The sequence below is a fragment of the Halichoeres trimaculatus genome, unplaced genomic scaffold, assembly GCF_033239565.1.
Source record: "Halichoeres trimaculatus isolate MK-OKI-2021-1 unplaced genomic scaffold, fHalTri1.1 fHalTri1_scaffold_11, whole genome shotgun sequence".
NCBI classification, from domain to species: domain Eukaryota; kingdom Metazoa; phylum Chordata; class Actinopteri; order Labriformes; family Labridae; genus Halichoeres; species Halichoeres trimaculatus.
Window position 1 is genome coordinate 17,961,403 of NW_027437189.1, and position 16,643 is coordinate 17,978,045.

The window sequence follows — 16,643 nt, forward strand, 5'->3', positions numbered from 1 at the left end:
ATAAAGAAACAGCGACTGAACCTTGACACACTTTGGGACAGCATGTGACAGCTCTTAAACGCTCCACTCAGAAGATTACATTCTTCAGTAAATCCATTCCAAGAGCCAATAAATAACCAAAAATCTCTGAAAGTCTTACGAAAAATTAAACCTCAGTCACAAAAAAGCAGAGTTGTAGATAGATATATAAATGCAGCCTACCTTCATTCATTTTTGCTTGACAAAGCTGAAGTGCAGAGCTCTAAACACAATCCAGTCTCCACAATCAGATTTTATTTAAGGACAAAAGATTAAGCAGGACTGGAGTTAACTGTTTCCATACACCTTTTGTGATTGTGTGGTTTTGAATCAAAGGTAATGTGTTGGTATCAGTAACATTCTGTTTAGGTTTGGGGTGTGGACTCAGCAGTCATGTCAGAGTGAGTGCAAAGGAGGGTGGGGCTGCGACAGGTAGAGAACATTTGATAAATAGCCTCTCGGGCTGGACATCATTGCACGGAAGATTTTCTGCTCTGGGTTAGAAACTGAAGAGCAGTTCTCTGGAGCAGTTTACACCAGGATATGTCCAGTCTGATTAAACAACCTGTTTTCTTTTAGTTATCTCAACAGGATCAGCTGTAAACTCCCTTTGAACCCCCAGACCCCAGTTTTATAGCTGCCTGACTACTTATTCACACGCTTTTCTTTATCTTCTAGTATTTTTTTTTTGTTATGAGTTATTTTATATTTATTTGATTCTGTCTCTCTTTATTAAAGTGGGTGACTCACTAAACTGCTTTAATATATTAGTTGTTTACCTGTAAAGACCTAATAGATGTGCAGACCAATTTTCTTTCTCTTTCCTCATAAATATCTTTCTTCTCTACCACCAGAAGCTAGGCTTCAGCATTTGCCTTATACTGTACTTACTTTTCATTTGTTTCGGTGCCCCTCCCTCTGCCAGAGTGGCAGACAGTTCCCCGCCTTGTTGCAGCAGCAGTGAGGCAGTACCATGTCAGGCAATAGAGGAAAACAAAACAAACAAGAACAAAGAAACGGGACGAGAAGAGAGGAGTTCAGAAAGAAAAAAAGGAAGTGATTCAGTGAAGATTTGATTAATGAAAAGAATGATTGAATTTGAAAATCAAAAAAAAAAACTTGTCCTTTGATTTATTTTTAGATTTCACCAGGAACCCATGTATTGATCAAATTAATGGGAAATAACTGAAAAGAGATCTTATTATGAGTTTGTTGAATTTAGGTTGTGTATGATAGAAAAACTTAATTCAGTTTAACCTCAGTCAGGAATAGTGTGTACAGTATACAGCAGCAGCATCCAGGACAACCTGGGGCACTTAAGGAAATAGCTGAACTCTAAACCTGTTCTCAAAGTAATGGTAGCCCCACATCATTAATTTATAATCTGTTATTTAGGATGCGAGACTCAGACTCAACTCATCTTAACCCAGTAAGATAACGTGTGTCCATCAGTACCAGTGGTTCTACCTACAGGTAATAAATGTACCATAATGTGCATAAGCATCAGTGCCAGCTATAAAATGTACATCACTTAACGATTTAATTTATTTTTGAAGAGCTTTATACAATTATTTGCTGCCAGGAAAAAAATAGAAAACAGAGAGGAATCAGGTGAGAAAAGGTAGGAGGGAGGAAATAGTGATTGGATTCTTACTTCCTGATGAGGAAGATGGGCGTCGCTGGTTGATCGAGTTGCACCTTGAAGAGTGATTGGGTGGCATCTCTGGGGGCAATGGAGGAGGTGGAGGAGGTGTCGGTGTTGTATTGATAGGAGGTAGAGGAGGGGGCGGTGGAGGAAGTGGGGGCCCAACAGAGTCCTCTGTGGTGCCATTCTCTGAGTTTTGGGTTGAGCTGTCGTTGGGCTCTTCCAGCAGCACAGAGCCCTGGGAGGGAGGGACGGATCAGAGTCAGCGAGTCATGTTTGACACTCACTAACTTGCTGTTGTCATTACTTATGAAACATATTGACACATTACTGTAAAGGACAGTTTGGACATAAGTATACAACAGGTGGCCCAGTTGAAAAGTGAGATATGTCCCCAAAATAATGTCAAAGCATGCTGAGGTAATTTTAAAGTATAACCATTGGTCCCCCTACATCAAGTCATGGCCTGCTGAGCAAAGAGGTCATTGTGAGCTGTCTAGCTTTCAGGACAGAAACTAGGTCGGGACTTAGTGTCTACTATAATAAGGTTCGAAAAAAGGTGTTGGATTTGGAGAAGCAACATTTTGCTGAAAAGTTTACACCGCCACACTAGTAAATGTAATTCTAACTTTTTGATTAATCCACAGCATACACGTTCCTCTGCGATTCATTACTTCCTAACTGTTAGGTGGTAGCAAAGACTGTAAAATATATGGACGTAGCCTTCGAGTCTCCTGATTAACAGCTACAGGGCGCCAGATCTGTCAGTCATGTGAGCTGCGCCTCTGATTGGGCAGACTGGTAATCTTAATATCTTCTAAACCGCTAAGTTAGAAAAAAAATCCACTCCCTCCAAAGTGCGTGCCAGTGGTGAAATTAGCGATTTAGACCCAAACTGTTTTTTGAACCAGGCTGTCGACATGTTTTTCAATTTTGTAAAAGTCCACTTTTTTTGGCTTGGCGTGTGCATTCAGGTTTTGCTACAGCCAGCCTCAAGCAGACACTTCATGAACTAAGATTTTCGGCTCTTAGACATACCCTCCTTAATTTTAGACTGGAACTTGCCACTTGTGTGGTAGCTTTTGTCAAACCAGCTAGCAGTTGAGCATTCAATGACAAGTTTGTGGCTTTTTGCTTTTAGTTATTATCCTACCCAAGGAAAATAAAGGACGGTATATCATGTGAAAAATGTTAAAGTGGAAGAGAAAGCACTGATTTAGGAACTACTCAGAAATACAGTTACATAAAAGAGCTGTTTAAATACAGAAACTTCAATAAGTATCATGAGTTACTTCCCAACCCTGATTTATCTGCTTTATATTTCAAACAAAACAAACAATTCAAACTTAACACATTAGGTTTTAGAAAATACCTTTTTCTGGTGATAGTCTAAAGTTCTGATTTAGACAAGGAATCATTTTTATTTTCCAGCCTGCATTGGCATGCAAGTAAAACCTCAGCTAGACACGGAGAGCATCACATTCTTTCACAGAGCTGTCTGTCAGTGACAGATGTGTGCGGCCCTTCAGATGTGCCCTCCCTCTGCTTCCTGTCGTCTTTAATCAGCTCATAAAGACATAATACCCTGTTACTTATTACACAGCTAATATGACCTAATCTCAGGGGAAACTCAGGAGGGTAAACATTGGGAAGAAGCCATCTGTCACTGCAAGTGATAGGGTCTGAACCCCCGGACCCCGCAACCCCCACCCGGCGCGTGTCTGACACGCTCTGAAAGTGTGCCATATCTGTTGGAATCAAATTAATGGACCGTGACATTTGATGCAGCCCCGCCCTTCAAACAATCCTCAGACGCGTGCTCCTCATTGTTGTCCCTTTTACTTTTAAATGCCCCTAGAGAGATGGGGGGGAGGGCTGCGTCCAGATGGGTCTTGGCTGCACTTGCTATCTCCCCTGATGATTAGCCAATCCATCTGCTAGGGCCCCTCTGAGACCAGTAGGGGCCCCACTGGGGCTTTAATTGGCTCACACAGAACATTTGCACTCCTGATACTCATTAGATAACATGAACACCTCCCAAAGGACGTAGACAAAAGTCTGATACACTCCATTCACTTTGCCTCTTGTGTTGGTTTGCTTAGTAATCATGGGTACCATGCAGCAAGAGACAAACATTTTCTTTGATGTTATAGGAGAAACAGGAACAGGAAAGTTGATTTAAATATGTACTCAGAATTTAAATTCAAATTTCTGTATTTTTCTACCATTCGATAAAAATAAAAAGTGCTTTACAATTAAACATGCAAGCTTCCATTGCACAAACATGGATCAGTGTTCTCGTCACTTAATACCTGCTTGACCCTTTGTGTTTTCACCCATCCTTTTATTGGATGTAATCTCTGAGACATTTATTTATTGCATCTTGGGAGTGGAAAAAGAACCGAAATAAAAAGTGATTCAGATTTATTATTCTTGTTAGTCATAGTCATAGGAGTCTTTTCCGTATGCTTGTCCCGAGCGTGCGTTTGTAGTATATTTCAGGAAGTTTAGACAATAGGTTGGAGACTCAGGAGCAATTCAAATAGTAATTTGCATAAGGTGGAGCACAAAAGCTCAAGAGGACACAAGATTATGAAAGATGCTGAGTGTACAATGCACAGTCAAATAGTACAGTCTGTGTGGTAACCTAAGCCAGCACGCCATCACTGCGCCTGATCTCACCTTGGACTGGACCTTTTTGTAAGCTCTGCGCTTCAACATAAACACAGTATTTGAAACTTAACTAACCCTACCCTGTGGAGTTATGCATCACTGTTTCAGATTTTTCACTGACACTTAGCAATGCATGCTAAATCAGACAGAAACGTGGAAAAAAGATTCCTACAGTTTTTCTTCAAACAGAAATGAATAATACAACTGGCTCTGCATGTCCCTTATAAAAGCGCCTATTACCATCTATTCTGAGTGTGCGTATTGATGGACCATGGTGACAGCAGTGCAGTTTGTGATGCTGAGATCTGACTTACTTCCTCGTTGGGTGCCATGCCTCTGTACACTCTGGTCTCTGCTGCGTCGCTGCCCAGGTTCCTGTAGTAGTCCCCAGTGCTGGGCTGCTTACTGAAGCTCCTCGACTTCCTATTTGAATCCACGCGTCGCAGTTTGTCGTGACTTTCCCCTGGAACCAGCTGATTAAAATACGAGAAAGTGACAGCAATTAATTAGTCTTGAGGTAGCTACATTATTTTCCAATTCTTATTAAAGAAAAGCTCAAATGATTTGATGATTAGTTGTTGCAATGTTGGAAAAATCAAACAATACTGCTGGCGTCTTATTCATGAGGACATATGGAAAATACCTAACAGCTGCATAAATATCTACACTGATGATTATCATTCTTTGTCATCTAAAGTGAAACAAATGATAAATTAAGACAGTGAATAAGTTCAGAGATTTCACTATGAAAAGCATACAACACATTTATGCAGTCATGGATAATAAAGTATTCTTCAAACAAATTCTGTAAAGAAAAATGAAGTTTTTATTTTATTCCCAAAGTATTGTTTCCAACAGGTGTTTGGTTGACAAAATAATAGAATCATTGATTCCTCTGAGTTGAGAGTTGAATGGCAAAAATGGTTTTAATATGGCTAAAGACTGCTTTTGGGATGAATGTTTCATTTGTTGGACAATAGAGTTTAACACATACTTAGTAGCTTTTGTTGCCAGATTAGCTTCCTCGTGACCAAAGCAGCCTTATCCCAATAGTAGAACAAGGCTTTAATTCATGTGCAGAAAAAAAAAAACATGAGCATTTATCTTTCATTTAAGGACAAGGGCACAGGAACCAGAGCGTTAACATGAAACTTTTGGAAGAAAGCAAGAGAGACCCTTCTTTCCACAAAACAGGGTCAAAGGTCGCTAACTTGGCCCCTTCACTGAAGCGCTCTCACTTTCCACTCTGACATCTATCCCACACAAGAGCTATGAGGGCCTGATATCCTTCTTCTTGATTAATGGATGTTGGTTTGTCAGAAAGATGAACCATGCTAAAACAGTGAATAAGCTCAACCTGCCATTGTGACTTACAATGCTTCCTGAGCTCAATTTGTGACAGCATTTTCCTAATGCAACAAGCTTCTGATTTGCATTATTTTTCTCTCAGAGTACTTGCAAAAAATTTTTTTGGTTGGTATTACCCAACTACATTAGCCTATTACAAAAAGGCTAGCCCCTTTGTCTGTGTATATTGTAAGACTTACCATTAAACTAGTCAATCAGAAGCACTCCTTATACCCTGTCATAGCAAAGTGTGTAGTTGCTTTGCCTTTCAAATCCAGGAATCAGCTCAGTACTCATTCATTTACATCGTAAAGCCATGTGAGGCCTCTGCTTCTCATGAAATTCAGAGGAAAGTGACATATGATTAGCAGAAGTCTGATATTAACAAGCGGAAATAATAGGCAGCCGACCCTTGACCTCTCTTTCTTTGTGGTGTCGTGTTCTGGGTTCTTCTAAGCCTGTTGAGTTTTGTTGACTCATGTCTGCTGTCAAAGAAATGGTCCCTGCGCTCTCATCAGGTAGGAGGGTAATGCGAGTAGGGGAGTGCCACAGATGGTTTGATTGTCACCCTCCAGGGAGGTGGTCCAACAAAAGCCAGAGCACAAAGCATTTTATGTTGCCCCCTCCCATCCCTCACACCAACGAACACACATAGACAGACAGCTTTTCTTCCCATTACACACATCGATCTGTCAGCATTAATACACTGTTAGGTGCAGATAGTTGTTTTGACAGTCTTATCTTGTATACACACTACCAAACCTTTTCCTGTCTAGAAATAAAAATATTTAGCATCTGTATGTGATTTTTTTTACAGATCATGAAATGTCACACACAGTTGGACCCTTTTTTTCCCTTGCATTCTTAAAGACAGCATCTCAGAACAGACAAAGGACACACAATTAAACAAAACTCATTTAGTGTCTCACCATACAGTAGCTCAAAACAGGAGACCAAGGAGAAATGGCAAGTTTTCAGGATTAGCAGTATGCTGTGTATCTACCCAAGACTTAGTACAGCAATAATAATGCCAAAGGTGGGAAATAAAATCAAGAATGATAAATAAAATCAAGCCTTCTTACTCCTACAAAACCAACCTTAGCTGTAAAAATCCTCTCCCACTGCTCTCCTCCAGTCTGGACCGCCGAGGCTAGCTGTCACCGAATCCAGAACGTCACCTTCTCTCTGCTCAGCGCTACGCCTGTCACTCTACCTGCCCTCTCACTTTACCCACAGGCCTCATCAATAACCAATCAGACCAGCCACAGCAGTGGCAATGATGTCACCACCAGCCTAGAGACCAACCACTCCCCAGTCCTGTCCAGTGCCTCTTATGCAAAACTTTAAGACCAAGGTGCTGCCCCCATCATGGCCGAACACGCTTAAATCTCAAAGGCTTTGGAAGTATTAGCATGTTTTAGCTTACAATGCCCTGAATTAGCAGAAAAAAACAGTAAAAAAATTACTAATCGCTGGAGAGAGCTCAAAGTTCACGCTTTCTGGGGAGATTACTGTGGGTCTTACTGATGAAAACGTGCCTATTTTTTTTAGCATGGCTACCCTGCATGGAACATTGACTTGAGTCCAAGCAAATACAGACAAATGAGGAGAGAGAAGCTGCAGCAAAGAAAACCAAACAAGTCTTAAACAAACAAGCAAACATGGGAACCTGAAACTCCCTCCCCTTAAAACAGAGCCCCTCAGCTTAATGAAACTGTCTCTAAATGAGTCATGATCAAAAGTTTTTTTAATTGTTTAAAATTGTCCTATGCACATTGGTCCACCTGATCTGCTGTTTTCTTCGTTGTTACTAAGGCGCCCAAGGTAGATTGTTTTTCTCAATGTATGTGGTACATGCTGATCTTAATTGTCTCTGTTTGTGCGTGCCTGTTCATGTGTTCCCAGCACCAGCTTCTGTTCAATTATTAACAAGGACGCACCGGGTGCTGGTCACCTGGGTACCAACTCAGGGAGGAGGGGGGGGCGGCACTAATTAAAACTCTTCTCCTATATGAGTGGTGATGCATGCACTCACACACGGAAATACACCCACACACACCCCACCACACACACCCCCACACACACACACAACAAACAGCTAACCCTGGAAAGACAGGGCATGTTGTGGGTTATATAACAGCCAACAAAAACTCACTTTGCATAGCATTTCCTTACACAAGACCTATCTGTCTACACATCTCACATTGCCCGCAGATTGACTGGCCCTACCTCTGACATGCAAGTCTATCATGTGACTATTGTTTTGCATGATAATATGTTTGATTAACTTTTATTGTAAAAATATCGTAATTTAATGTAATGATTGAGTACAAACATGCCGCTCGTGGATTTCAGCAACTAGCCTTAGCTAAGTCTTAGTTTAGCCATGACAGGGTGAGACATCTGAACTGTTAAATAGAGAATGCTTTCGAGATGTATTGTCTAATGATTACTGTATAAACTCACATGTATCCTATCCAAGTGCTCCAAAGAGACTCCTTACTGTTAGTCTAAGATGCTCCACTGTGAACCTGCCATGGCTTCTTTTTTATATAGGGAGAAATGTATAAACAAAAGACTAACTGAACAGTTAAAGTTGAAAATATCAAACTCATTTATGATATTAGGTGGAAAGAGAGGGAAGTTGTTCTGTCATCATACCAAAGACAAAGTCAACATTCACAACTCAGTTGAGTGAAAGTGTTTTATCTGATCTTGTTATCTTTTTTTTAATGAATTTAAATGATACATGTTGGTGATGTAATCGGTTTAACAATAGAATAACCAGCCTCTGAGGACTTCATTGAGGAACTGAGCCACCAGAAACAGCACTCAAACATATGCTGGTGCCAGTTTTAATTACTTGCCAGGGCTGTAAAAATACTTTTGAGTGATCTGGAGCCAGATTAATTACTAGAATTAAGATCAAACCCATCACAACAACCTTTGTGTGCGCCAACCCAGAAGACCTGCCACAGTAATGAGAATCGTTAGCCATGCTAACACAATAACATCATTGTGGGAACCGAGACAAGGCTTATTGTTACACAAGAGAAATAGCGCAACTGATTAGACACAAGGGAAAAAGTAGCTCTGGCCAATTTACTTCTTCTTCCTTAGGACTGTTTGATCTTATTCATCATGACACAGGTTCAGCAAACAGGAAGCTTGAATTTAGAGTATCTGAATTCAGGGTCAGACAAATGTAGCAGGTGTGGGAAGCCATCACATAACTTGATTTATATAACAATCAGTTATGCAAAAGGAATTACCCAACATAATGGCTGAGCTAAAAAATAACAACTAAATTTTATCCCTTTATCTTTTCCTGATCACTATTTCTTGACCCCAAGGAAAAAGGTCCTGAGGTCAAGGAATATTGTGAGGAGTCCTCAGAATTGCTAAAGTTTGGGGGAAAGAGAGTGTAATGGTACTTATACCAGGTTGATTCTATAAATGTCACGTAAGGTAGTTGTACCAGAAAAACAGCTTCCCTAAGAGCTTATATAGCGCTTGCAGCGTTCTTTCTGAGTTTTTTGATGCAGCAAACTGTGGAGAGCTTGTGTGAAAACATGACCCATTAAGATGCCTGCAGGTTGTGAATCAGAGCAGCCTCTAAGGATGAGATATCTTTCAGCTGCTGCAACAGTCAAAAAATATTCAGCTCACTTTAAGCATTTATCTATGGAAATATGGTCTTACTATAAGTTATTTTCTTTTTGACGAAAAACAAAAAATCTTTGTATTTGTTGCAAAATCCTATTGTCTTGTTTTACCTATTAATTTCCATGAAAGTTACTTTTTTTCTGTCTTTTTTATTTTATTTTTTTTAGTAGCACTAGTTTTACAGATATCCCTGTTTCTGTTTTACTATTAGCACAAGAGTCATGTGGAAAGAACTATGAACTTCAAACAAACACACTCCAACATCCCAGATGAATTTTTATTTATCTTAATTATAATAAGTAAAACAATGATTGCGTTTTGACTACAAGCATTATTAACTTCATCAAAGTAGCATAAATCACATTTTATACCAGCAGTGTTAACTGCACTAATCTGTATTAACTAATATAGGGAGATAAATACAGCATGATTGATTGATTGATTGATTAATCAGAGGTTGGAAAGGAATCATTTCCCCAAAGTGAACTTATTTGTTCACATGAATCATTAGTTTGATCTTATGAAACTTTATTATCTGGGGAAGATAGCATTCCAATCTATATCTATCTCAATGATTGTTTTCCTCAACAGTCGAATGTTGCGTCACTTTAAACGTTGATGCCGCAAGGAATTGTGAGTTGATATATTCCTCTCTTCTTTTGTAAAGGGCCGTCCAGTGTATCCTTTGCTAAAGGAGATAACAAAGGAAGCAATAAAGTTCCTTTCCTTATTATCCATGGAGATTATGGCTAACACTTAAACAGTTCTGTGTGCGTGTTACACTCAGCGTAACCTTCCTAATAAAAAATGACTTTTTAACAATCGCCTTAGATGAAAGTTTCTTTTTCTTTAACTACAAATGAACCATATCTGTACTGACCTCCTTCTTGGCAGGGTTGCTTTCCACATGCCGCAGGTTGCTTTTCACCTTTAGGAACTCTGCTGATGATGGCTCCTTAGGCGGCTGTGGTGCTGGGTAGCCTGGGGGTGGAGGGGGCGCTGGGGGAGACTGTGGGGGTGGTGGGGGTGGATAGGTAGGTGGTGGTGGTGGGGGCCTGGAAGCGGCATTACCAGGTGTCTCACTCTTCTTGGGCATGTCAGTGCCAATGTCTGGGTTTAACATGTCCATATATGCCTGCATGTCTGAAATTGCAGATTCAGATGCACCTGTGGCAAAGATAAAACCCATTAAGGCATCTTTAATGCAGAGTCACTGAGTTTTTAACAAGAACTCAGACAGTTTCTACTTCTGGTCAAAAATCCCAAAACAAAGCCTTTAACACTTTACTATATTTATAAGCACCTATTTCTGTTTTGCTAGGCTTAAAAATGAATGAGAAACAACATTCTGAACTATACAATCTCCTCTGAGTGCAAAACAAAATGTCTACACGGAGACCACTAGGGTGCAGTACCAGTTTTCCATACACCAATGACAGCAGATGGAAGGCACAGGTTGCTATGTGATGCTAGCTCTTTAGCTCTACACTTCATGTTGCTTGTAAAAATATGGCTACTCCCCACTAACATCTGACTGTGGCTAATAAAACATCATAAACTTCTCAGCTCTTTAACCTTTGAGGTTTTAATTTAGAAGCATAAATGGAAACTATTGGAAATTCATTGAAATAAATAAAATGGAGAATGCTTTTGTTGCCTTACTCAAAAAAGCTTAATTCTGCTTTTAATTCTAAAAAGTAAAATCAGTTTTACTACATGTGTTGCAGACCTGTGTGTGCAACTGCGTTCAGCTTGACTGGCGGGCCTCGTGACGCTGTTAAGCTGCTTCTTTTCTCCCCGGTGCTGGACTGGCTGGAGTTGGCTGAGTCGTAGTTTGACAGGGAGCTGGATGGTGAGCTGATGTCAAAGTGTGCCCCCTGGCTGGCAGGGGGCATGGTGGTGTTTGGGGATGAGAGGCCCGAGTCTGGCTGCTTGTATTCGAGGTCTGTTGACGGGTCCCGAGACAAAACGCGGTGCTCCACACTCTGTTCGAGGATGCAGTTAATCAAGAAGAGTGTCACTGTGCATATTTGGTTGAACTATCAATATGTGAGAGTGAAATTCAGTGTTGAAAAAAGAAAAAACTAAATCCTAATCCAAGGTATTTCTCATTAATTGCACAGTAGTAAGGATGTACTCTCATTGTGCAGATGTTTAAATTAATCATATTTAATTTGACATCTACTTGTTCATTGTCAACTCTCAAATCCCACCACCTCTCTGTCCCTGATGACTTACATGAGAAGAAAAGCATTATGAGTTTAATTACAGCACACTGATGAAACATCTCACAGCTGATCAAAAAGGACCCGGGGCTCTCCGCTTTTCCCACAGCACAGCTCTCACTTGGCTGAGTGTCCCTCATGGGAGGAGCGCAAGAGGGGGAAATATGTTACTCAAGCACCAAAGAGAGTGCAGAGCAAGGAGGAGGTTTTATTCCCCTAGTCAGCTGGTTGAAGCCATGGAGGCTACTGTATGAATCATGTCAAAAGCTGTGATTTCACTCGAGGTTTGTTGTGTTTTCTGCCACAGAGTACACAGTCTTGTGTTTTCCAAGGTTGGAATTTGGCAAGGGGGCGCTAAGTATGGATTACTACTGCTCATTACTGAAATATCTACCGTCTGGTGTTTAACTCACAACATCACAACACATGCAAGTTGGTCATGAAATACATTGTCACAATAGAAGACCTAAAAGTGAGCTATGATTCAGTCCAGAGTTAGATACAGTGGAAGTTGGACTTATGTAATGGTCAAACTGATTTTTTAATCTTTTGTTTTCCTCTTGAAAGCTGCCTTTAGTTGATTAATAGAGACAGTATTAATCCTACTGACTCATGACTCCAAACATGATTACAACCTTAGCATAAAATCATTCAGCAAAAACATTCCTGCACCTAAATTAAAATATGTATTATTTTGATTTTAATACTGGGGATGTAGAGAGGTTCGGTCTGCTTGCCACCAAGTGGTGTAAGGCACAGCTCTTACCATGTTCTCCACAGTGCGCAGGTACTTGGCACACTGGGAGTGGCCGTTGTATTCAGCCAGGTCTGCTGCTGTGAAACCGTCCTGGTCTCTGATGCCAAGATCCACCCCATTGACCACAAGGATCTGACAGCACTGGAGACATGAGACAGAAGGGAAGTACACACAAAATAACTTCAATCAGTTCGTCACCTTGAATGAATCTGAAATTCAACAAAGACCAAGAGTTTAGTTTTAGAAAAGGAAAAATATGCATCAACACCACTGACTTATGGACCTCCATGATAAATCATTATAGATGTGCAGATACTTAAGGTTTTGGTTGATTTGTGAGACCTGGCATAGTGTTATGGTCTACACATCAGTGAATAGTGTGTCTCATCAAGATGACGTTGTCCATGAACTCCACATCAGCCTCAACTCTGATTTTTACCTCATCCAAACTTGAACAAAGGTAGATTGAGTCACCTTTCTGAATTTAAATTAATTTAATTTAATTTAGTTTATTTGATAAGGAGGGACAATGTACAATCACACACACTTTAAAAAGAATAAAATGTAATGGTACACAAATCTAGCTACCAAGCTAATTTCCATTGGTCCCCCCAGCTAAAATATAAAAACAAACAGGTTAAAAAATATATGAATAAAATACCAGTATAATATTTAAAGGATTCTGTTCTTCTTGTTTTGTTTCTTTTCAAGGAAAAGAAAGAACAGAGAAACATTATCATAATACAAGGCATCTGCCGACACATGCTTCAAAACTTATCTGAAACAGATGTCTGACATCCTGGAGACTATGTCCATTTATTAAACAGCCAATGGTTAAAACTGGAAGCCACACTATGCTTGTCATTCAGTGGTTGAGCATGCTTTGCATTGCAATTTTACACTGCTCTGTTCAGTTAGCATCTTCATAATTTTTACCTTTGTTGATCTTGTTTTTGTTGTAAGGGACTGTCATTCAAAAAAATCTACCTTCTTGTCTTTTGGATGTATCATGTTTGTGCTAAAACAGATGAAGTAGTAGATACAGTTAGGCCTGGGATGATAGTCTATAAATCAATTAATCTTTCAATAAATGAACTGAATAGTTTTGCTGGCCTCAATATATCACTATGTGCATGCCTGTTTGTTTTTGTAGTTTGGGATGAAGCTGATGAGGCTGAAAGCCTCATGGATGAGAGGAGACGAGTCTTCAGAAACTCTGAAGAGTCCAGTTGCCTCGGTTTGGAGCATTTAGATTAAATGAGCTGGATGAGTGAGAATTTACATTGACACAGAGAGTGTAGTTAGCTACATCAAAAAAGGAAATTCTGCATTTTAATTCTGTTTTTTAGCCAAGTGGAATTTTTGACTGAAAGCCTATTTTATTTCATTTCATTTTATTTTTGGGGCATTTTAAAGTTATTGATATACCAATTACATTACTACAAAGTACTTATGAGAAATAAAAGTTTATTGCATTATTATGATATATATTTTTAATATTAGTGGTAAATTTGGTCTCCAAATAATATTGCCAATAATTGTGGGACAATGTATTGTCCAGCAAAATTTGTTATCAGCCCAGGCCTAGATACAGTTTGTTTTGACAAACTTTAGTCAAAGCAGCAGGTCAGCGTGGCGGCAAAAATACTGACCGAGATCAGTGATTCAAAGCAGATGGTCAAGTACAAAATTTGCTTTGAATGTGAGAACAAACAATGGATACCCTCCTGATTTGTTTAAGTGGTGACTTTCATCTATTTATTTCACACAGAACAGCATTTGCCGATTCCAAAACTTTTAACTTTGAATTCCAGTCTACCCTGTGCACTAATGCTGCAAAAGATATAAAGACACAAACCTCCAGCTCCCCATTCTCTGCAGCATCGTGGAGAGGGGTTCCTCCCCAGTTGTCGGTGACAATGTCCCCACCGTGCAGCAGAAGCCAGCTGAGCACCTTTGCGTGACCACGACTGGCTGCAAAGTGCATGGCTGTGGCCCCATCGCCATCCCTGTCGGTCAGGCTGATTTCTGTAAAGCTCATCTAAAGCAGGGAGGAAGACAACATCAGTAAAAGTCACATACTAAGAGATGAGCACAGAATGAAAGCTGCCGGATAAGGTTTCAGAATACTTCAAATGTAAAGAGTAATAACTAAGGCTGTTAGTGTTCACCACAACGTGATCATGGGTCTTAAATTAACAGATGCATTTTTAAGTTGAAGCTACAACAAAGAGAAGCTACACCTCCATTTCCCCATTCTTGATGCTACTGTGGCGGAAAACAAAAACCAAAAAGGATTTCACACATTTTATGCAGCTCATGCAGTCCACAAATGTGTGCACGAATCCACAAATGTGTGAACTGATTTGCAAACAAATATACAGTAGAGATAGATCGATATGGATTTTTTGGGTCCGATACTGATTATCAGTAGGCAAGGAGGCCGATAACCTATATTTGAAGCCGATATTCGTTTGCAGTCAAAGTGAAAATACTGGCGTAAAAAAAGTTGAACAATACAAACTCCAACACTTAACTGCATTCAATGCCTTCAAGCATAAGTTTATTAAACAGCTCCCAGGCTTAGCAGCATGTTTTATAAAGTTAAACAAAAACTTAAAAAATAAGTAGCCAAAGTTTTCAACAGTAAATAAAGTTTTCTAAAATTTCAATGTTACTGTGAAAATACTGGACAGAATTAAGTTAGTGCTGCCTTTTACTGGCATGTAATGCAGTTGAATAAATTATCTGTTAGGTTTTACATGACTGATTTTAAATGACCATCTAGGGCTTCCATAGTGTAGACAGGGAGAAACTCTGTGCAGAGAAGCATCAGAGCCAAAACAACACCGTTTTGAAATGGATTAAAAAGAAGGCAGATGTCGATATGCCCCAAAATGCCAAATATCGGCCCTGATAATCGGCCAGGCCAATAATCGGTCTATCCCTAATATATAGTCTTAAATGGCTGAAAAGTTTAAGTGTTTTTTCTACCTGAAAAGACACACAAAACATTAGTCACAACTGAGGCTGGCCTCTTCATTGGCCATCTGTGTACTGTGGATTTTTTGCTACAGGCCTGCCTTGTAAGTGATCTGCAAATGTGTAAAAAAAAATCTGCAAGAGGTGGGTTAGTTTGCCCTGAGCTCAGGCTGCCAGGCACAGGCTGCCAGGTGGAGCTATTATTGCAGCACTGTGCCTCAGCCGCTATGCGTTCTAAATTATTGTGGCACCTTGCAGTCCTGCCAGTGTGGTGCAGTGAAGAGGGTGGACTGTTCATGACCTGATGTAAGTAGAAGTTGGCACTTTTAATTTAGGTTTAACATTGCCTATCTTTGCGGGGGGGATAATGTCTACCGCCGCAAAATAATCCAAAAGGAGGAGGCCCCCCCTGAGTTGCAACTGATTTTTGTGGATTTGTGCATACATATGTCAATCTTTTACACATTTGCAAATTTGTTTACACATTTGTGGATCAGTTGAGGCATTTGTGAACTGACTCACACATTTTTGTGTCAGTTCACATACTTGTGGATGCATTTACACACACACAAATAATTTTGCTACAATTACAGCTCCATAACAGCCCTGTTTACTGCGCTTAAATTACTGCAGTCTGGTCAACATTATGGAAGACTCAAATAAGCATGTTGTGTTAGTTGAAGTATTTGTTTCACACCAGCCAGACGATGACTGTGTTGTGACCCATCTGGGCAGCAGCATGCAAAGAGGTCATCCCGTCATTGGCTCTGATGCTTGGATCCGCCCCACAATCCTTGACCAGGTACTGTATGACCTCCAGATGACCCTCCTGGCATGCCAGATAGAGCGGCGTGGCACCATTCTTTGTTTGGGAGTTTACAACGCTGTTGAAAAATGAAACAGAGAAGTAAATTTAGAGAGGGTGGAGCTGTAACTTAATGAGTTTGAGTGAATAGCATAATGTCTGAGTCCTCATGACTGTGTCAAGAGTCTGATCCCCTTGTTTCACTGTGAGAAGCCCTACAGATCATCACGTTTCTTTCCCTGCCTTTCCTGTCTAACTCTGTCTCTTTTCTGTAGTGCCTAAAGAAAGCGACAGAGAAAATCTCATAAACTGACTTTAAGATTGAGTTTTGGCTGCCAGCAAAATCTTAATTTGGGCCCCAAAGAAGTAGACATTGACAATCAAATTACACTGCTTTTTATTCTAGATTTAGTTGTTGCACTTTTAAGACAGACGTTCACCATGAAAACTGAGAAATTCCTCACATAGTTAGTCACTGGCACGTCTGGTTGAATATTCTGAATAAATGTGCCAGTTTTAACTGAT

At 40.1% G+C, this 16,643-nt stretch overlaps 1 protein-coding gene across 2 annotated transcripts in view; it reads right to left on the bottom strand.

The window, feature by feature from the left end:
- Positions 1 to 16,643, bottom strand: part of espn (espin) — a 42,959-nt gene that overhangs the window by 13,001 nt on the left and 13,315 nt on the right. Inside the window, exons 3-10 of one of the 2 annotated variants that reach the window (XM_074682500.1) lie at positions 16,011 to 16,197; positions 14,190 to 14,372; positions 12,341 to 12,472; positions 11,079 to 11,334; positions 10,230 to 10,516; positions 4,651 to 4,809; positions 1,673 to 1,901; positions 910 to 963 (exon numbers count right to left, since the gene is read on the bottom strand). In XM_074682500.1, coding sequence (XP_074538601.1) covers positions 910 to 963; positions 1,673 to 1,901; positions 4,651 to 4,809; positions 10,230 to 10,516; positions 11,079 to 11,334; positions 12,341 to 12,472; positions 14,190 to 14,372; positions 16,011 to 16,197 — 1,487 coding nt within the window. The remainder of the gene's footprint in view (positions 1 to 909; positions 964 to 1,672; positions 1,902 to 4,650; positions 4,810 to 10,229; positions 10,517 to 11,078; positions 11,335 to 12,340; positions 12,473 to 14,189; positions 14,373 to 16,010; positions 16,198 to 16,643) is intronic. The other variant, XM_074682501.1, reaches the window with a different exon arrangement.